We start from the raw sequence: 23,179 nt of genomic DNA on the forward strand, positions 1-23,179 counted from the left end.
TTGCAATGTGATTTTTTTTCTTGATTTTATCTTTTAAATCAAAATTTGGCATCTATACACAAAGATGTCAAAATTAACCTGAAAGATAACTTTGAACCATTAAAATACACAAATTATCAGACACAGATTAGAGTCTTCCATGGTCTTTAGCTCTGTCCTCTATGGTAAGAAGAGCTGAATGACAACTTCTAAGATTCCAGATGCTCTTTAAGCCCTTTTGTGTAACAACTTTTAACTCATGAGTCATGATCTGCAAAGTAGGAGGAAAAATATCTGCAAGCCTGTTTGGAAAAGCTCTTTTGAGCCAGCAATCAGTTGTATTCAGGCAACATGAAAATATAGAAGACAGTTCAGAATGCAAAAGTAAACCAAAAAGACATAAGAAAATCCAAAATGGGTATCAGTGTTCATGCAATTAAGCCCAAGCACTTTATCCTGAATGAACATCCTTAAATTAGGGTTTATTTTGTTGTTGTTTTAGAGACAGGGTCTCACTCTGTCACCCAAGCTGGAATGTAGTGGCATAATCATAGCTCACTGTAACCTCGGACTCCTGGGCTCATGCAATCCTCCTACCTCAGCCTCTTGAGTAGTTTAGGCTACAGGGTTGTGCCATCATGCTCTGCTAATTTATTTTTTAAAATTTTTTGCAGAGGTAGGGGTCTCACTACATTGACCAGGCTGGTCTTGAACTCTTGGCCTTGAGCAATCCTCCTGTGTTGGCCTCCCAAAATTTTGGGATTACAGGCATAAGCCACCATGTCCAGCCTATTCTATCCTTACTAGACAGGTTATTTCTACCGAATTTTATAATTTCCTACTCTACAGAAGTTTAAAACCAGCAAGAAAGAGGATTCAGGCAGGCCTATCACCAGTAGTAAGCATGATAGCTCAGAAAGAGGAAAAAAATTGAATATATGTCTGAGAATTCAAAAAGCACAGTGGGCTGGGGTTGTATTTGGGAAGGAAAATCATCCCTCCCTAGTTTATCAACCCCTAGGTACATAACTGAATTACCATACCCCAGCACAACAATCAATATGATAATAATGAGTAACTTTAAAAAGTTAATTTATGTTCATCAAATATAGAATATTTCAGAAAGCATGAAAGTGAAAGATTACTCATAAAATGATTTCTGACATATATAAATGGTATGTTATAATTTAGCTGGAAAATTCAGTATGTAGTAACATTATTGCCCAAACAATGCCAGAAAAAGAGAATATTATTATACATTTTTAAGACAATTAAAAATTATTTTTCTAATTACCAATGCCATTTTTGATAAACAGTTTTTTATTAGATATGCAAATTGTAAAGACCTGTTAAATAATTCTTACCTAAATATACTTAATTCATGATTTACCAGATTTTAACATAAACCAGAGTAATATAGGGGAAAAAACATCAGTCCCTTCTCCCAGAAGCAGATGATTACCAAATTTGTCACCAAATTAGCCACTAAACACCAACTAAATACCAGCAAGTCTCATGCAGTGATAAACTATAGTCACTTAACCCTTAGGGTTACAATTCAAAATAGATAAGAGGTAAGAAATTAAATCATTCATTGAGAAAGATTTTATTCAAAAAGCCAAATCCCCAACAAAACAAAAATTCACTTTAAGAGACTGAACTGTAAGACACAATAATCTTAAGAACAAAAATACCATAAATACAGTTTTTAAATTCCTATACCTTTAGCACTTCCTTTACTAGTTTTCTCTTCCAAAAGAGAAAATAAAAAGTAATTTTTTCTTTAGTTCAACTATGAGATCATATCAGATGATTAAAAGTTGTTTTATTCAGACTAAATACATTAACACATATGAAGCCTAGATAGCTTATTATTTTAAGAAAGTAAAATAAACACATTTCACTTAAAAACATAAAACAGAATGCCTTTGTACAGACTCTCTTCCCTACGCTGAACACTCTCCTCCATCTTGTCCCCACCACACCATGGGACTGGATCAGCTCTAGCCTCGCTTCCTCCGACGGCCTCAGCAAACACTCCCAACATTCCCCTTCTTCTCTTCTCAAAGAAGCACCTCCTCTGTCTACTTGAGCCAGTATTACATGGCATCTTCACCACATATTATCTGTCTCTATGTCAAGTTCCTTTAAGATGTGGCTGTCATCATCCTCACTTGATCTATGTATCCATGCACCTAGGTCTATATCATAAGAATTACATTTAAGTGCTTACACACATACACATCAGCAGAATGAACGCTTCCAAGGGCTGTGAATTCCAGTTTGACCTAACAGTCATATCAAGTCTTGCTAAAGTATGTCACATATACAGTAAATATTATGTGTTATATTTTTCAATGAATATTATATTTTTCAATGAATATTATGTGTTATATTTTTCAATGAATATTATGTGTTTTTCCTTTGTGTTATATTTTTGTGTTATATTTTTTGTGTTTTTTTTAAATTTTATTATTATTATACTTTAAGTTTTAGGGTACATGTGCACAATGTGCAGGTTTGTTACATAAAGACTTGGAACCAACCCAAATGTCCAACAATGATAGACTGGATTAAGAAAATGTGGCACATATTACCATGGAATACTATGCAGCCATAAAAAATGATGAGTTCATGTCCTTTGTAGGGACATGGATGAAACTGTGTTTTTTGTGTGTGTTATATTTTTCAAAATATAACACAAATATTATGTTATATTTTTCAATGAATATCTATAGAAGTAGTACACATCATATTTTCATACTAAATATTTTCAACCACATATTTTCATACTAAATCTTATTCTTCTATGTTAGTTCAGGAATATCACTCAGTCCATAGTTTTCTATTAATTTCAACCATGCTTAAAGGCATTAAGTACCGACATAGAAAAACATAAGAGTTTTAAGGGAGCATTAAAATTTACAAATAATAAAGTAATAGGAAAAAAATTGAGATTCAACTAATCCAATAACGACAGAGGGAAAAAGAAAGCCACACTCACTTCTGCTCGCTGCTCAAATACCTCTGGACGATCTGGTTCCAAGGTAATTACTCGGCTCAGTTCGAACAGAGCAAGCTCAGCATTCTTAATGTCCTTGAAAAGGCATTAGCTTAGTATGAGACATACTGTTACTCAAAACCAGGCTGAAAAAATTTTCTGAGAAAACTAATAATTTAGTAATGATGTAACCAATTGTTTAAAAATAAATATGAACTTCACTTCTACGTAAGAGATGTGCCATGTCAAATCAGTCATGATATTATAATTATTTAACTCACTCAAGTCTACCTACTTACTCAACAATAACATGTTAGACCCGGCTACCTATCACAAATTCCACAGATGGCAGGATATTATCTAAACTTAATCTACTTAAACATGGAATCAACGAATCTCAATGGATGAGTATGTGGATACCAGCACATGAAATGAGGCTGACCTGTGGCAACGGGGGAACAGAAATGGGTCAAGACAGTGTCTATCAAAAACATAAGCCTATAAATCTATACCTTAAGAAGTTTAGGTAAGTTCTCTTTAACATTTGCACGTTATTTTTACATTAAAAATGCATGTGCAACTTTTTATTAAATATACATGCAAATTTAATCTCAAGATATATAATTTTAAAAGATGAGAATTAGGAAGAGGCAGCTCTGAACTTTACTACTGCAACTTCAACCTGGTCATTTATTGATGCTCTGAGTAAAATATCATTTCCTTCCTAAGCACTTCCATCATTCCCAATTCTAAATTCATTCTCAGTCCTCTATGTCTCGAAGTATACAAATACACAAAGTTTCTCCAATAGGCCAGCACAAGGTTAGTATAATATTAACTGTAATATTTTATAAATTGTAATAAAATAAAAATGTTAAACATTTTTAATATTTTAATGTAAAAGTTGCAAAAGTGGTATTTCTCTCAAAGCACAATTTCACACAAATATTTTTAGTATACAATAAGACAATAGAAAAAGTTTGCATATAATGTCCTAGACTAAAAATTTGGAAAGCTGAACTTACACCATTTCGTGATTTACTATATAATTTCAGGAGTCTTCATTTTTATACCATAGTACCTTTGTTTGTGTAAAATATGATTATTATAGTCCTTCTCCAGCCTTCCTCAGAGAAATAAGGGGAATAATTTGATTACAGCTACAAAGATATTACACCCATGTGCAAAAAGTATAAAATATAACAAATAAAAATAAATTTTACATGCCTAAAAAAACCTTTTGTTCTTTCATCAACCTTTAATAATTGTGAAAGGAACTCAAACTCTAAGTCCTACTGCACTATTGATGCCCAGTCTCCACTTGGACCATTGAATATCTCTTAGGAAAGCAAGCAGGGTCTCATGCTTTTCTTAGTCTATCCAGTTCATCAAAGTTGACTTCAGAAGATCTGGATGGAAATCCCCAGTCCACCACTTACTAGCTGCCATTTTCTCATCTGTGAACTGGAATGATGGATACCACTCCACATCCCATCAAGGGTCAATGAACAGTAGCAGTTCTAGCAAAACCCTGGTCTGTGTCAGGTCATGTAGGCGCTATGGCAATCGTAACTATTACATACTCACATGTAGTCCCTTCTTTCCATAGGCTATCCCTCGGCCATAAATTGCACTAACCAGATCAGGCTCCTCCTAGTCAGACCAAAACAAAAACACGTCAAAAACCATAAACAAAACAAAACAAAAAATCAGTTTCTGCTTAAAGCACGTTAATGCCACAAGTGACAGCTCTACTTCTTTATGCTATGACCACTCGTAAGTCAATACGCAGTCTCCAACCTGAAAAGTCTATGTTCTTAAAGCTCATTTGTATGAAATGTGATAAAAGTTTCATGTTGAAAAAAATAATAGAGAGAGAAGGGAACCAACATTACGCAGAAACATGCTGGTTTCTTTCACAGAGTCATCTTATTTAAAATGCAATCCTCTCAACAACTCTGGCAGCATCAGCAATCATGTCTTACAGAGAAGAAGGAGGCTCAGAGGGGTAAAGAGATGTGAGCAAAGGATTAGGTAATGCCTGTAACTAGTGTGTTTCCTTTCATATATCCATGAAATTACCTGAAAAGGAAAGAACCACTCAGTGCCAACACAATGACGAACTAGAAATGAGGCTGCACTGAAATCTGTTGGAGATTAATTCAACCCTTCATACTAATGGGTTGAAATAAAAAGCAGACTCTTTTTGCAGCCTGCTCCCATGCTTTCTCCTGTTATTCTGCAATCCAGATGGGGTGGAGGAAACACCTATCAGGACCAAGGACAAAACATCTGTTGACCCCGGCCATTGAGTCCTTACACACAGGTTAGTTGGTGAGTGAATGAAATGCCTCTCATCTACATTTAGTCTCTACAATTTTTACTTCTCTGAATGGTTCGCTATACAGTTAAGAAAGAAGAATAAACAGCTGCCTCTGGCTATAAGGTCCTGGGTGGAAGTCTTGCACTGCTAAGGGATTTAATAGAACGGCACTGGATTCTCCAGAAAGAAACTCTGCAAAAACTTGATAGATTAATCTATTGTTCAGTTTCAAATCTGAGCTAGGGTATCTGCCAGTATTATAGAAAATGAACACATTCACTTCAATGATGAGTAAATGGGAAAAAATAAAGGAGAAGATAACACGCATTTAAATTTTCCTAAAGGCTACTCAAATAGAATGAGATGCATCTATATCCAGTGGTAAACTGGCATATCGCTGGCCACAACCCAGACAGCAGATTGGACTACATGGTGTATGAAAAATTGCAAAAATTCAACTAAACAATTTCAGGTTTCTAGCTTCTCTTAGAACATCAAAAGATCCAACAAACATGGGCCCATATTTTGGCATTCTCACACAGCAATAAATAAGACTAGAGCTAAGCACTGGCTGTCTCTATAGATGAGAGGTACAAGTCCATCAGTTCACCACAGGGCCTACCCATCACAGCCACACTGCACCAACTTTCTTTACTCATGTTACCTCCCTGGCCCCTACAAAGTTCTCGATTTATGAGTTATATGTAACTGGTATAGAGGTTGCTCATGCTATTTTCTAAGAGGGGCGGGGAACAGTACATGTTACAGACCTACAGAAAGATGGTAGTCATATTTCACAAATCATACTTATACGTGATTGTGTGAGCCATTAGGTGCACAGAAAGAAACTCCAAAATGCTACCAGGAATTTCCTCTGGGGAGTGAGATTACTAGATATATTCCCACTGTACTTAATATATTGTTATATTCCTGTTAATTGTTTAAAACAGACATGCTCATTTATAATCAGAAAAAAGTATGTTTTAAGTAATACATGTTTCCCTGTAAAAACTTTAGAAAATGAAGAAAAGCACCAAGCAGAAAGTAAAGGAGCCCTATAAGCCTGCCCCCCTCAGAGATAAGCACTTTAAACATTTAAGTATTCTTCCTGGCTTAAAGGAAGGCAGAGTAAGTGGTTTGGATGGAGAAAGGATACAGGTGTCAGGGGGAAAAGGGGAGCAGGAAAAAAGGGAACCTAATGAGGAATTAAAAGTAAGACTGGCGTCATGCTTTTCTGTAGCAAAAAAGCCAGAAGACAGAACAGTCAACAGTCGAACCGAACCCTGGCCAGGCTGGGGTGGGAGGCGGTAAGCCCAGTGAGCTCATCCTCTAGAGCAGGGGTGTCCAATCTTTTGGCTTCCCTGGGCCACACTGGGAGAAGAATTGTCTTAGGCCACACAAAAAATACCTTAACACTAATGATAACTAATGAGCTTAAAAAAAAAAAAAAATCTCATAATGTTTTAAGAAACTTTACAAGGCTGTGTTGAGCCACATTCAAAGCCATCCTGGGCTGCATCTGGCCCATGGGTTGGACAAGCTTGCTTTAGGATAACATACAGCTCCAGGAAGAACCAAACCTATGCTCAGATTTGTTATGGTTCAAAATATATTATCCAAGCTGCTTTTCTCCTAACAGAAAAAAGTTTACTCCAGATGACCAAGAGGTGAATCAGAAAAAGATGTAAATAAGCAGTTATTCTACAAATACAACTGGCATCCCCGCACACCCGTGGCTGGGGCTGGTGCTCTGGCATCCTCCTGCTCTCCAGGTCACACACCCCTCACCAAATCCTGGCCATCTCACCTCCTGAACAGATCGGCATCCTCCCACCCACTCCATCAGCCACTGCCCTATTCTAAGCCTTCCTCTCTCACCTAGGATACTGTGATCACCCTACCTGTTCCCATTTCTTCCTATCTATTCTCCAGATATACACCAAGAGTTATCTTTCTAACACTAAAGTCTCATCATATCATTTCCCTAACTGAAATTATTCAGTGACTCCCCAACACCTAATACAGTGACATTCAAACTTTTTAAACTCCAAATCACTGAAATACATTTTACATTACAATCCAGTACACACATACACATGTGCACAATATATACACACATGTATCAGAAAACAGTTTCAGTAGGTTACACCTAGGACTTCCTGTACACAATGGAATCTGATATTTTCTAGTCCAGCATATTTCACTTAAAAAAAAAAAAAGTGTTAATCTTGACTTGCCAATTAATTTCAGGACCCACTAAAGGGTAGCAACTCACAATACAAAAAAAAAAAAGGTAACATCTAAATGGCTCTGCAGAAAATATTAATCATTTTCCTGCTTACTGTTCAGCCTCATCTCCTTCCTCTTTTTTTTTTTTTCTTTTCATAAAGACAGGGTCTCACTCTGTCACCCATGCTAGAGTACAGTGGTGCAAGCCTAGCTCACTACAGCCTCAAACTCCTGGGCTCAAACTCCCACCTCAGCCTTTCAAGTACCTGAGGCTATAGCAGTGTACGATCACACCAGGCTAATTTTAAAATTTTTTTGTTGAGATGGGGGTCTCACTTTGTTGCCCAGGCTGGTCTCAAGCTCCTGGGTTCAAGCAATCTTCCTGCTTCAACCTCCCAAACTGCTGGGGTTACAGGCGTGAGCCACCACACCCAGCTTCACTTCATACCCTAGAAATCAGAATCATTTAATAATTCCCTACATACAAGATGCTTTCCCAAATGCAGTGCATTTGCAAATGCTATCCCCTCTGTCTGAAACACTCACCCATTGCCTCGGTCCCCAAGAAATTCCTTTGATCCCTTAAGTCTCAGTTCAAACACCACCTTTGGATTCCTTCCAGACGCCCCTGGAAAATAAATATGCTCCTTCTCCTTTATTCCCACTGTTCACTGTATGGATGTCAGCCATCCATTCCACAATTATTTACTCAGGGCGTACTGTTAGCTGTCTCAGGTTCCATGTGCTAGGAATGCCATGCAAAGCCATGCTATTCTTGCCACATACTAGGAATAGCAAGCAGAAACCAACACAGAAGACAAGGATTTGCCTATCAGATCAAAGTCAGCTCTGCTAAGCCTGTTCTTCCCAAAGGGGAAGCAAGCAGGACAACATGGCTAATAATAGTGGGGTGCAGTCAATGGAAAACAAGAGCCCAATCCAGGGTAACAGGAAGGCAAAACTCTATGACAGATGTGCTACACTGAATGACGTATGGTGGCCCTCCAGCTCTTGCAGCTGGAACATTTTTATAGTAATAAAAATTTTAAATTAAAAAAAAAAAACCAGCCATTCAAAAATTTGCAACAGCTGAAATATCCGAACACTGACAACTTCCTAAAGGTAGCCATCATCATCTTGACTGCAGGATTGGATGTGTGCCCCACACAGAGGCCCTCGCACGGGCCTCCCCTCAAGTCACCCCAGGGTCTCATCATTACTACAGCACTGAATTTATTACTGTGCTTATCTGTAAAGTATTTAGGTTTTCTCTATTCAATTTATTCTTTCTTTTTTTTTTTATTTTTTATTTTTGAGACGAAGCCTCGCTGTCACCCAGGCTGGACTGCAGTGGCGGGGATCTTGGCTCACTGCAAGTTCCAACTCCAGGGTTCACGCCATTCTCCCGCCTCAGCCTCCTGAGTAGCTGGGACTACAGGCGCCAGCCACCATGCCCAGCTAATTTTGTTTTTGTATTTTTAGTAGAGACGGGGTTTCACCATGTTAGCCAGGATAGTCTCAATCTCCTGACCTCGTGATCCACCCGCCTTGGCCTCCCAAAGTGCTGGGATTACAGGCCTGAGCCACCACACCTGGCCCAATTTATTCTTTCTTTTTAGAATTTTTTCCTAACAGTAAAGAAGGACATATAATTATTGTGGCTGTTATATCTACAGTCTAGTATTGAGCCTTCCTAAATTTAAATAACAGATTTTATTACTTTTAAAAGTTGATACAACTTTATTTATTATTTTATCTATCATTAGCTAAAAGCCAAAAACTTTTCTTTATGGAATGCCACAGTAAATTATTGGGTTTTTCAAAATAAAAACCAACGTTTATTCCTAAAAACAAATTAGGCTCTGAAGAGCAATTTTTCAAAATATTTTTATAATATTTATACTTTATAAAGTTTTCAGAAACTTTTTAAAAAGTTTCTTTAAAAAGTTTCTGTACTCTTAAAAAGACTGAAATGAAAATGAATACTTCAATCTTCCAATTTTACTTTATGCAACTACAAAATCATGGTATAACAGTTGCCTAAATGGTGTTGTGTCTACTTAGATGTCTCAATTCTCAAAAAAAAAAAAGAGTCTAATATATTATCCTCATTTCATTACTTATATAGTGACTTTAAATTTTACAGTATTTACTGTATTTACCACTAGCAGGCTGGCTTTTTTATTAAAACTGGAAAGTCACTGGATCTAAAAACAAACAAGTTGAAACGGTCAGTAGATAAGCAATGTAATGAGGATTAGATTTCACCTAAGTGACGAACACACATATTTGCATAAAGGATGTTATTTAAAATTCTATGCAGAGGAATGTTTCCAATTTTGTATGCTAATGTAAAATAGGAAATAATGTTCTTTTACAAGTTCAGTTCCACTGGAATCAGATCAAAATCAGATGAGCTCAAGGTCACATAATAAATAGCACAGGCCAAATTACCTCATAAAATTGTTGAAGCATTTATGGTAAACCCATCCCTGCATGAGGACCAAAGCAGCACAGAAATCAGGAAAAAGTTCTACTTTTCAACTCAAGAACACTATTACTGATGCATTGACACACATGGAAATGACTTCAGAGCATTGGCATAGAAGCAACACTAACTTATAAGCTTTAAAAATCAAGAGTTTCCAATGCAGACCGACATCTATTAAACCCTGTCATTGTGCTCAGTTAGAAACCCTGATACTTCTGTAAAGGAAAATCAAACCACAGGGAACAAACATTCCAATAAACACTTTGAAACACCGAGGATTATGGAAATATTTCCCAGGTTTGTAACCTGATGGTGAAACCAAGACAACAGGAAAGGTGTAAGAGCTTTATATCAAAAAGTCATTCTGGAGTTAAAATACCCTTTATATGTAGATTTGAAAATCATATTAAATGAGCTTATCAAAACAGTGATTCTAATAAAATCCAAGCCCCCGAGTCCCCATTTGTTGCCTGCTTCTATAAACAGAATCATATTCCATGCTCTGCTGCTTCATACTGGAGCTCATGAGCTGTCTAAAAAAAAAAAAAAAAGATTGCCAAGAGTTAATGAACTCAAGAAAACCAAAAAGTCTGTACATGAATAGCTACCACTTTGTAGATTTGTCAAAGGACATTTACTGGCTTAAAAATACTGCGTTTTTGCATATCTAGAAAGTCCTGCAAGGAACAGGTAAAAACTTATTAGCATATACAGAGAAAAATGGTTCTCAAGTGATATTTAGCTCAGGTGCAACGTGAAGAATAAAAAGTAGTAGAGCAACATCTGTGTAGGCTTGAAGAAAAGCTTCATCACTATTCTGAAATACTGGATATGAAAAAGTATTATTGAGATAAAAATGTATTTCATACTGCAAGAAATTTTATCACTACACTTGCCAACAAAAGAAAAAAACAAACAAAAAAGAAAAGAGTAATTAGATTTAGAGAATAATCATATGTGTGATACATAATTTAAAGAGAATAATTTATGCAAATTATGATTCATGATGAAAAAAGGATTTTCAGTCAATTGGAGAAGAAGCAATAACTATTCTTTGGACATTTGCTATCACCTACTTTTACAGTGTCTCGATGACACTGGCTATCGAGAATTTGATGTAATCAACAGAAAACTCAAACAGAGACTGCGTGCATCAATTTCAAACATAAACTCTAATATAGAAAAGTTTTGTCCAGAAAAGTAGGATCAAGTTTCTCATTAGAACTTTTGAAAACAATTTTAGCATTTAACATCGAATCTTCGTATTTCTTTCTTTTCTTAGAGACAGGTTCTTGCTCTCTAGCTGGAGTATAGAATCTTCGAATTTTCTATTCCTTATCAGTCATATAATACAAAGAAAATGTGACAGATTTTCACAAAGCTTTATCTGGATGCCTCCAAATTATTCTTGTTTACCCATGTGCCATGCAGATATTATTTCCACATCTGCCATGATGTGGAAAGAGCTGGGAAGCACTGAGATAAAGGGTAAGGAGAGAGAAATCACTGAGGAAAGCACCAGCAGGAAAGCCAAGGGCATTCTTGCTGCTAATAAAAATATGTTATAAATGACCACCCAGTTCATTCTTCTGCATCTGAACTTTCCACTGCCTTCATCCCTGCCCCATCAATAGTCTGAACTGCGAGCAAAGCAGTCCAACCTTATAATCCACACATTCTCAAAGAGATTTCCCAGCTGAAAGCAACCCATTGTATCAGAGATTGATGAAAATGCGATATCACATTTCAATACATTATCTTCTTTGCACAAAAAGAAAAATGCTAATATACTTTCTGAACACAATTGCAAGAGAAATGTCTTACAACTATAAATGGACAAAACAAAGGCATATTATAGAGCCATTAAAAATAAGATTGTAGAAAAATACTGATAAACATTTACAGCATAGAATTAAGTGAAAAAGTAATACAAAACAGTACATATATTCAGATTATAAAACAAATGCATACTTTGAAAAGGCATAAATAAAAAATTTAAACAATGTTAAAGTGGCAGAATTCGGAAATTTTTTATTATTTAAAATATTTTCTTTAAGAGTATTATATTGTCTTCAACCACAATGGTAATAACATTTTCAAAAAGTTGAATAAAATAATACATCTGCAAATTCCTGTTTTCTGCTGGATTCTACACTCCAGCCTGGTTGCCTTAAATTAACTGATATTTGCTCCTATAAACGTATCAAAACCTCCCTTTCAAACCAGGGTCAGGTGTTAACTGTGTAAAAGTGTTTGCTTACCTTTTATAACATTGCCAATACTTAACAGAAAGGTGATTTTTTAAACTATTTATAATCTACCCTTTGTACTTTAAATTCCACTGAAGAATAGTGTTCCACATGACCACCCAAATATACCACTCCTTGGATCCAAAGACCTCAAATTAATACCTAAAAATATCTCATCAATTGTTTGAGAATGAAGATATTATCAGTATAATTAACCTTATTTTTAAAGAGAAAACAAAAGCAGAGCTAAAATTTCAAAATGAATCATTTAAATTAAGTCTGCCTGCTAGACTGGAAGGTATTTGTTGGCACTTGCTACAGTTAACACAGATGAATATACCAGAATGGTACTTTGACTAGCCAAAATTTACTAAGCACTTACTATGTGCCAGGCACTGGGTACTAAGTACTTTAATAGGACATTTCATTTAAACCAAAAAAGAATTTTTTTGGAGGTAGTTATTATTATCTCCATAACTCAGGAGTTTAAATAACTTGGTAGCAAGAAGCAAAGTGGATTAGAATTAAGGCATCTCTAGCTCTAAAATCCATGTCTTCTTCACTGGAAAGACACATCAACAATCAACAAATGGTTAGGCACCAACAGTGCATACAGTTGAATAATGATACAAGATAAAAGGCCAATGACGCTGGGCAGCTACCAGCCTTCTTTGCAACTCTTATACATGTAGTGCTTAAATGCTTTATCTTAACTAGACTTTAGCGCAGCCACCAATCAGTAAAGACCCAATACTTCACTGAGGAGTCTCATAATTATACTTTAAGGCGAGAAACATACCTATGAGTAGAAATTAAGTTAATCATGAAGATCAACTCCTGTGTGAAATTAAGCTGGAATTTCAAGAATTTCCAGTGTCCGGATCTCATGGGAGATATTGTGGTAGAGAGGAAAGTGAACTGAAGCTAATGTTTTTTTAAAGCTTGCATTTGAATCCCATCTCTGCAATTTGATGGTCGGGAGACTATGAGTAAATTGCTTGACCTGATTAGATTCCCTTTTCTCATTTAAAATGAAGTTTTCTTTAAAATCTTTCATTTAAAAGATTAATGAAAGCATGTCACAAGGCCTGGCAGCAAGAAAGTGCTCAGTCCATACCAATTTCTTTCGCTTTCTCGTATAATTTAAAAACATGTCGTATTACAGCACTTCAGCTGTTCATTAGTCCATATTTTTGTCATGACCATAAACTCAAAATTACATAAATAAGAAGAAAATTTACCTGAAGCATTGTTGAAAAATGCCGTATTGCTTCATCATACAGACCACTGCCAATCAAGACATAAGCAATAGCTATGAAACAAAATACAAAAATATTAAAGGAAAGAATAAAGTAGCTCTAACTAGAATCAATAACTAAATGCTTTGGTAAATCTCCAAAGGCAGCTCCAAGCACTGGAAGAAGAAAACCTAGAAGTTAATAAGGTGTCATTGAATTCTTCTACTTTCACCACTCTACACTTGCTAATCAGCCTTCCAATTCCATCTAGATTTAAATTGTTCAAGTCATTTATAAAATATCTGCCTACAAGAGATACTGATCTTTTTCTAAGGCCATCATTCATTTTCAAATCCCAAATAACCTTTGTGATGTCTCCTAGCTATATAAAAGCTAGTAATAAGCCCAAATAATGTCCACATAACATGGCAATGTGATTTTTACTGTGAATGTTACGAGAAATACCCAAACAGCATCACAAATCTCAATTCCTGAGAGTGCCGAATTTACTGCCAATTACCTAATAAGAACAAAAACAGGGACTCAAATGTATTAACATAATGCTTAACTGTGGATAATACAAACCACTATAACGCAATGACAGTCTTTTTCCTACTTCTTCCATTCAAAATATAGTCAAAACGCTACTCAAAATATACACTAAAGATGAACCACTTTGTATCACATTGTTTAGGAAAGTGGTATTTTGAAGTTAGAGCCAGGACAATCTCTGAAAACACAGCAATATTCTGACTAAATTCTCCCACCCATCCAAAAACCAATGTTTGAATATGCTAGATTACATTACCATCTATAAAATTTGCCCTGACTGCTTGACCCTTAGCCCCGCCAAAATCCCTGAAAAACATTTTATTCCTCACTCAACATCACTATTTTGATAACATTTATTTGCAAAAAAGCTTTTCTGTAAAGCTTTACTGCAATATCCTTTAGGACCTAACAGGTGTTCAAGAAGATAGGCAATGAAAACTCTTACTGTCATTAAGAGCTTATATTTTCTGACAGTTAAAAAAGCAGTAAAAATAGGCCGGGCGTGGTGACTTACACCTGTAATCCCAGCACTTTGGGAGGCTGAGGCGGGCAGATCACAAGGTCAGGAGATCGAGACCATCCTGGCTAACATGGTGAAACCCCGTCTCTACTAAATATACAAAACAAAAAAAAAATTAGCTGGGCATGGTGGCGGGCGCCTCTAGTCCCAGCTACTCAGGAGGCTGAGGCAGGAGAATGGCATGAACCCAAGAGGCGGAGCTTGCAGTGAGCCGAGATGGCACCACGGCACTCCAGCCTGGGCGACAGAGAGAGACTCCATCTCAAAAAAAAAAAAAAAAAAAAAAAGGAGTAAAAAATTAAAGCAGAAACAGAAACGAAATGCAGGAAGAGTTTAAAATACATTCATAAATCAATAAAATAAAGTTCAAATTGAACACCATAATAATATAAGCACTTCTGGGGGCATTCTTCAAAATAAAAAGAGAGCCCTTTTGCCCTACTTTCTTTGAAAAGATAAATTAAGCCCAAATTCATGTTCAGAGTGCTGACAATAGATACCATTCAGTTAGCTAACCTCCAGGTAATGAGAGGATACCTTTAGTTTTGGTGGGGGTGGTGGAGGCAGTAATATTAGTAGTAAAAACAGCAGCAAGAATCACAGTGGCTACAGGCATTGCATTCTTAATATGTGCCAGGCACAGTAACATCCTTTACCAGTATTAACTCATTTGCTCCTCCACTGCAATGAGGTAGGTACAATTATTAACCCCATTTTGCAGACAAGGAAATAAAGTAGAAAGTGGTTAAACGAGCTGTCCAAGGACCATAAGCAGTAAGTGAGAGGAAGGCAGCAAGCTGCCTGGCTCCGGAGCCTAACCTCCCAGGCAGCCCGGTACGCTGAGAAAATTCAAGTCAGTTCCCAAACCACTGTGCACTGGAGGGATGGCCAAGGGGCTGAAATCCCTTAATGGTCAGATGAACACGGATAAAAACATAAACTTGTACTTTTTTGAATGCAGGAAGATGACAATTTGATCAGAAAGCCAAGATCTGAGCTCGGATTCTGGCTCTGCCACTCACCAGCCGTGTGATCATGGGGACCTCAGTCACTTCTCATAACTGTCTGGGTCTTGCTTAATAAGCCTGTAGAAAATTTTCTTAAAGTTTCCTTTCAAATCTAAATTTTTATTTCCTATTTATTATCCCATAATCAGTAAATATCTGTTGAATGAACAAATCAATCAATGAGCCATAAAAACAAATATGATTTTTAGAGATAAATTTTGTACTTTAGGAACATATTTAGATGGCTGTCCACATCTAAGTGATTGAATTCCACTTAAAATCAAATGCAGTTTTCAAATCCCTCCACCTAAAGCTCAACATTTTGTGAAAAAAACGCAGAAGTATCCATTAATAAAAGAATAATCATAACCCAAATCTTGTGCAAATACAAATATTAGGATCTAAATTTTGTTGTAGGAGTCTAAAGACATAAAGGAAAAGCTGGTATAACTGGACTTCTCTCAGAAATCTCTACTCACCAGCAACCCCACATCTCCGAGCAATGTATATGTTCACAGATGTCATTTTTTCAAGAAAAAATACTGGATACAAAAGATCGTAGGCCAGCTCAGGGCCTACACTACCCCAGGGTCTACTAGGATTATTCTTGGAGAACAAAACAGATCTGGCACATATCAGGCTCTGAACTCATTATTCAATAAATAAATACTACTCTAAGTAGAATCCAAGGACTTCAGAAAAGACCAGATCTGATGCCTTAAAGGGCAGTCCTCAAAGCCTCCTCAAAGAATATCACCATAAAGTAATTAGCATTTTCAAAATAGCACCCTGGGAGGCCAAGGCAGGAGGATCCCTAGAGCCCAAGAGTTTGATACCAGCCTGGGCAACATGGTGAGTACTGGTCTCTACAAAAAAATTTTAAAAAATTAGCCAGGCACGGTGTTGTGCACCTGTAATCCTACCCACTCAGGAGTCCTAGGGAAGAAGATCATTCGAGCCCGGTTTAAGGCTGTAGTGAGCTATGATTGTGCCACTGCACTCCAGCCTGGGCCACAGAGCAAGACCCTGCACTAACAGGAAAGAAGCCAATATAAGGAGCACCTAGTCTTAATATCAAACGTGTATGACCATGGTAAGGATAAAATAATTATGCATAAATTAGATAGAGAAGAATTCCTGCAGGTGCTTCGGCGACTGGGCCCCATGCAAGAACATGTGCTTCAATAGTTTGCCCAGTTGCACTGCTCAGCCCTGTATTCATTTTTGTCTCCACTTCTTCAAATGTAAACTCACTAGACAGTGAGGGAAACACACCCAGTGCATATCTGACACTGACAAAACCAGCCTGTTTTAAAACATGCAATGAACACACCAAACTATGTGACTCATGCAGAAACGAATGAATTCAATTTTTCTACACCCACATTCTTGGGCCCAAAAATAACTGACTAGCCTCATGAGTAAAATAACTTAAAGTTTAAGTTAAAATAACTTAAACATAGCTATTTCACTATACAGAAAACTAGGTAGTCTGCTTTCACTTCTTCATTGCTCACATCTGATGACAGCACACAAATAACCTTTTACTGAATCGGAACAGCTCATAAGAGCTCATTACCATAATTATTAATTTCCATAGAAATGGAGAGCTGGAACAGATTATTCCATCCAAACCTTTTCTTTTTCTTTTGACATATAATAAATGGAATGTCACAAGGGCTGAATGCTCCATGCAAGATCAAACAGCTCAAATTGGCAAAGCCAGTCTCTCTACTCCTTACCATCCTGTCTTCCTGCTATGCATCTAACCAAAAATTTGAGGCAAATATTACAGGAATATTATCAGATTCAAGTCTTACCTAACTCTTCATTTGTGCTGTCATTATCAGTGGCAAACGGGAATCTCTTCTGTTCTGCAATAGACTTGGCCTGGCTCTGGGAAAAAAAAAAAAAAAAAAAAAAACACATATTTTAGCTATCACAAATGAAAGAAAATTTGTATTAAAATCTGTATTTTAAAAAATTAAAATTGAGGCTACATTTGATTTAAGTGGAAGCAAGAAAATGCCACTATTGTGGGAATGTTTTACACTTTATGGCTTTCAGTAGAACCTTGATGACGAGAGGGAAACTCTTGTCAGCTCCTTCTAGTTTTGCTATGCAGCTGGGAGCTTCCACACCTGGAACCTGGTAAAGCTTCAAGATGTGGCAGGTTTAACAATGCGTAAGGGTGTTACTGATGATATACAGCTGGGTGTGACCAGAACATGAGCCCTTCCTCTTTGTCAAATGTTTACAGACAAGTTCACAGATGCAAAAGATTTTTCTCCTTAATAAATTGCTTAGACAGGGCATGGTGGCTCACACCTTTAATTCCAGCACTTTGGGAGACCAAGGTAGGAAGATCACTTGAGCTCCAGAATTTCGAGATCAGCCTAGGCAACAAAGTGAGACTTCGTCTCTACTAAAGTTCAAAAAAATTAGCTGGACGTGGTGATGTACACTGATAGCCCCAGCTACTTGGTAGGGGCTGAGGCAGGAGGATGGCTTGAGCCCGGGAGGTCGAGGCTGCAGGGAGCCCTGATTGTGCCACTGTACCCCCAGCCTGGGCAAAACAGTAAGACTCTGTCTCAAAAATAAATAAATAATTGCTTAGATGGCTTGACTGTGGCAACCATTTCACAACATATATGTATATAAAATCACATTGTACATTGTAAATATATAATTTTTATTTGTCAATTACACCTCAGTGAAGCTGGAAAAAAAAGCAAGTAAATTGCTTAGAGGCAAGAAAAAGAGTCTGTAAATATTGCTTTATTTCATATTTGAGGAGAGTCTACCATTTGCCAAGCCTTTCTGCAAAAAGATATAGGGATGAGGACAGAAATGAAATTCTACAAAAAGAAGAAATCATTTACTAAGCAACCTCAAGAGTACACTGAAGAATATATCTGATTTTAAGTTGTTTGTATTCACTAGAAAGTGGGCAGGAGAAGTACAGTACAAACAAATCAAATTCTTTTTTTTTTTTTTTTTTTGAGACAAAGTTTCTCTCTTTTTGCCCAGGCTTGAGTGCAATGGCACGATCTCGGCTCACCACAACCTCCGCCGCCTGGGTTCAAGCGATTCTCCTGCCTCAGTCTCCCAAGTAGCTGGGATTACAGGCATGCGCCACCACCCCTGCTAATTTTGTATTTTTTAGTAGAGACGGGGTTTCTCCATGTTGGTCAGGCTGGTCTTGAACTCCCGACCTCAGGTGATCCACCCGCCTTGGCCTCCCAAAGTGCTGGGATTACAGGCGTGAGCCACCGCGCCCAGCCAAACAACAAATCAAATTCTTGATGAAAAAGACCCTTTCCTATTTCTAATACTGCATCTATAGTATCTCCTCTGGACAGAGTTGAGAAGCTATGCTCAAGTAAGTTTGAACACACAGCTCAACATCACTAGTAGACTAATTTCAATCCAACTTTCTCATCCCTGCTTACACTTCAGTTCCTGAAAGCTGTATTGCCTGATACCCCTAAATAAAGGGAGTTTATGTTGACCCTTTGCTATTCCTTCATATGATGTGTACAATCACACTTTTATGTTTATTTGCATAATGATTTGGTTGATGACTATAAAAGTCATGGTGCAGAGACCAACGCTATCTGGCTTGCTGCTGTATTCCTAATACTCACCTAGTACAATGCCTGGTACATAATGCAGAGACCAACACTATCTGGCTTATTGCTGTATTCCTAATAATCACCTAGTGCAATGCCTGGCATGTAATAGGTGCCAAATAAATATCTGGAGAATGGATCAATAAATGAATAGTCTAAGTCCCATATTTCAACCCTGGGAAAAGGAAAGGCCAAGACTAATGAGCTTTCTCCCATAGGTCACTAGCTAGCACTAGCTTAAACTGGAAATGCAACTAGTAGAACATATTTTAACTACTCTCAGTAAGAAGACTTTCATAACTCTAAGAATCTAACTGCCTATACAAGATGGGATTATCCAACTTCTACTTAAACACTTTCAGAGATGACCAACTCACTGCTTTACAAGACAGCCCCTTCTGATTTTGGGCAAGTTGAATTCAAGAGTCTTCCATATATCAAGTTGATTACTATGCAGCGAGTTAGGTAAAAGCAGACGATCATTCTCTAGTTTGCAGTTTCAATCCATCTTCAGTAGTTCTCACATGAAAAGGCAAGGCTTTGTTTGAAAAAAAAAAAAAGAGTATCTTAAAAGGAAATTTTAAACCGAAGATGCAAAGAGTATCTATGCAGATGTTGAAGGAAAAGGCCTGGAGAAAAAATATATTAAACTTGGACACGGAAAGAACAATCAGCTTCATAGAGTTAAGTGTGAACAAAAAGAAGACCCATCCCTCTTGAGGCAGCCAGGCTGGAGGAAGAGATGCACTAACAAGGATAGGCAGACTCAAACATTAGCTACTGTCAAGTATTCACCCCTGAAATGGAGAGGTCCACGGTATAGTTTAGTTGGTACTGATAGAAAACATAGATACAAAAGATACCCACATATGCAAAGGTTGGAAAAATAAGAGTCTACTATACCTCCAAATACACAAGGCTGCTAGAAATAAGGTTTAACTATAATGTCCCTTTATTTCTTGACACTTGCAAATTAAAAGTTCTATGTCCAGAATAATCAACCATCCAATTCATAAGTCATAATTCAATGTGGCAAAATACCAGACGACCTATCTTTATCCTATGCATGTAGACTCAACGAGGCCCAACTTCTAGTTGACAGAGGCGACTTCCACTTTTTGGAACTAGTATCACTGGGCTTCAGGTTACAAAAACAGAACACAGAGAGAAGATGCATACCAGAATCTTTTCAGTGTTGAGGGAAAGCAAGGAGTCACAGGGTGATGATCCCTTGGGTTCGCAGTCTGAGTCATGGAAGTTCAAAAAGGATGACTCTGAAAGGCAAGCATTCTTTGTTATTCTCTACACCTTAATTTATGCTCTTAGGTGCTTAACTATGAATTAGAATTTTTAGACTCCACAGAACCAAAATAAGAACAGGTGTGAATAACACTAAAAGTGGCAACCAGCTGGGCACAGTGCCTCACACCTGTAATCCCAGCAACTCGGGAGGCTCGCTTGAGGCAAGGAGTTCAAGACCAGCCTGGGCAACAGCAAACCAACCAGGCTGGGTCTCAAACAGTGAGACCCTGTCTCTAGAAAACAAAAAATAGAAGTAGCAACCTGTATCCTACCTTTATAATTGGGTAATGTTTTACGGTTTGCAAGTATCTTGCACAACCATTAGTGATGGTCCTCACCACCATTCTCAAATGAGCAAAGCCAGTGAGCTTTCTGGATGGTTAAATGAGGTTTAAATAGGTTGTAACTTATCTAAAGGCAACAGGGTAGAAAGAGTACTAGTACAATGCTTGTCTCAGGACACATGTGGAACTAATATTGTTGTTGAGATCCTTCAGTTGAACAATCTATGGGGCAGCATTTACCATAGATTAAAAAAAATCACAAAAGGAGAATAAGCCAAACCAGTGAGACTTAAATGTTAAAAGATACACCCTAGGCCAGGCGTGGTGGCTCACACCTGTAATCCCAGCACTTTGGGAGGTCAAGGTAGGCGGATCACCTAAGGTCACGAGTTCGAGACCAGCCTGGCCAACATGGCAAAACCCTGTGTCTACTAAAATACAAAAATTAGCCAGGCGTGGTGGCAGGTGCCCGTAATCCCAGCTACTTGGGAGGCTGAGGCAGGAGAATCGCTTGAACCCGGGAGGCAGAGGTTGCAGTGAGCCGAGACTGCGCCATTGCACTCCAGCCTGGGCAACAAGAGCAAAACTCTGACTCAAAAAAAAAAAAATGATACACACTATGAGTCCAGTATGCAAAATATATAAATAACTCTTACAACCCAACTAAGACAACACAATTTTAAAAACAGGCAAAGACCTGTATAGGCACTGAGCACATGAAAAGTTGCTCAACATCATTACTAATTACTACTTAGGGAAATGTAAATCAAACCACAATAAGGTACCTCTTCACACACACACACTAGGATGGCTATAACCAAAAAGCAGAAAATAACAAGCAGTAGCAAGAATGTAGAAAAATTGGAACCCTTGTGCATTGCTGGTGGGAATGTAAAATGGTACACCAGTTATGGAAAATAATAGTTCCTTAAAAAGCGAATCAGAATTTCCATATGATGCAGCAATTCTTCTCCTAGGTATATACCCCCAAAATTGAAAAGGGGCTCAAACAAGTATTGTATATACATGTTCACAGTAGCCCTAATCACAGTAGCCAAAAGGGAGAAATGGTCCAAGTGTCCATCAACAGATGAATGAATAAACAAATTGTGGTGTATACAGAGTAGAATACTATTCGACCATAAAAAAATGAACTACTGATACACACTGCAACGTGGAAGAACTTCCAAAACATTATGCTAAATGGAAGAAGCCAGACACAAAGGGTCACTTATCATATGACTCCATCTACATGAAATGTCCAGAATAGGTGAATCCATAGAGACAGAATGCAGATTGGTGATTGCCGGGGATAGGGGAAGGAGGGACTAGGGAGAAACTGCTTAATGAGTAAGGGGTTTTATTTTGGAGTGTTGAAAACAACTTGGGATGGTTGCACATGGTGAATGCCACTGAACTGTTTGCTCTAAAATGGTTAATTTTATATTAAAACATCTCACCTTGATAGATTATTGCAAAAAAAGATATGTTCTAATTCAGCAGTCATTAAAGAGCATTAAATTATGTTCAAGGAATCATCTCAGGGAGACAATAAATTATAATATCAAAATCAGTCTGTGTCCTCAAAGAACATATAATTTAGCTAAATTCTCATGTGTTGTACATCTTAACAATAAGAAACAAGACATGATATGGCGAAGAAGCCCTGGGGTGGTGAACAATTACTGAAGCTGCAATGTTAAATTTCACAAGGCATAAGCAGTGTTTAAAAGAATGGATGGAGGCTGGGTGCGGTGACTCACGCCTGCAATCCCAGGACTTTGGGAAGCTGAGGCAGGCCAATCCCTTGAGCCCAGGAATTTGAGACCAACCTGGGCATCATGGCAAAACACCATCTCTACAAAAGAAAAAATTAGCTGGGTGTGGTAGTACATGCCTGTAGTCCCAGCTACCCAGAGGCTAAGGTGGGAAGATCACCTGAGTCCAGGAGGTGGAAGCTGCAGTGAACCATGATCATACCACTGCACTCCAGTCTGGATGACAGAGTAAGACCCTGTCTCAAAATGAATGAATAAATAAATAAATAAATAAATAAATAAATAAATAAAAGAAAAAAGAATGGATGGATTTAGACTGGGGCAGAGAAAGGGAAGGGGTATTCCGGATAGGATGATGAGTGGTACACGCAAAGGTACAAAGGCAAGGAAATGCAAAGGGCAGCGAGGAGACTCCTACTCCCTGGCTAGAGCAGGGAGTTTGTGCTGGAAAAGAAAAAGTATGAGTTTGGAAGGTGAGGAGTCAGACTGCAGAAAGTCTGATGTGAACCGCAACGAAAGGCTTTAGTCCCACAAAAATGAAGATAGTAATGGTTCCTGGCAGATAGCTGGAGAATAATGACTCAATGAAAGATA

At 37.6% G+C, this 23,179-nt stretch overlaps 1 protein-coding gene across 9 annotated transcripts in view; it reads right to left on the reverse strand.

Annotated features, from left to right (window-relative positions):
- TTC13 (tetratricopeptide repeat domain 13) overlaps positions 1–23,179 on the reverse strand; it is a 73,156-nt gene that overhangs the window by 34,986 nt on the left and 14,991 nt on the right. For 5 of the 9 annotated variants that reach the window (XM_031000751.3, XM_031000745.3, XM_055373209.2 and 2 more), the window contains exons 2-4: positions 20,401–20,495; positions 17,410–17,485; positions 13,514–13,584 (exon numbers count right to left, since the gene is read on the reverse strand). In XM_031000751.3, the coding sequence (XP_030856611.1) occupies positions 13,514–13,584; positions 17,410–17,485; positions 20,401–20,495 (242 nt within the window). Of the gene's footprint in view, positions 1–2,983; positions 3,077–4,567; positions 4,634–13,513; positions 13,585–17,409; positions 17,486–20,400; positions 20,496–23,179 lie in introns of all 9 variants that reach the window. The other 4 variants (XM_031000733.3, XM_031000738.3, XM_055373191.2 and 1 more) reach the window with 2 other exon arrangements.

The sequence above is a fragment of the Gorilla gorilla genome, chromosome 1 (assembly GCF_029281585.2).
Source record: "Gorilla gorilla gorilla isolate KB3781 chromosome 1, NHGRI_mGorGor1-v2.1_pri, whole genome shotgun sequence".
Classification (NCBI taxonomy): domain Eukaryota; kingdom Metazoa; phylum Chordata; class Mammalia; order Primates; family Hominidae; genus Gorilla; species Gorilla gorilla.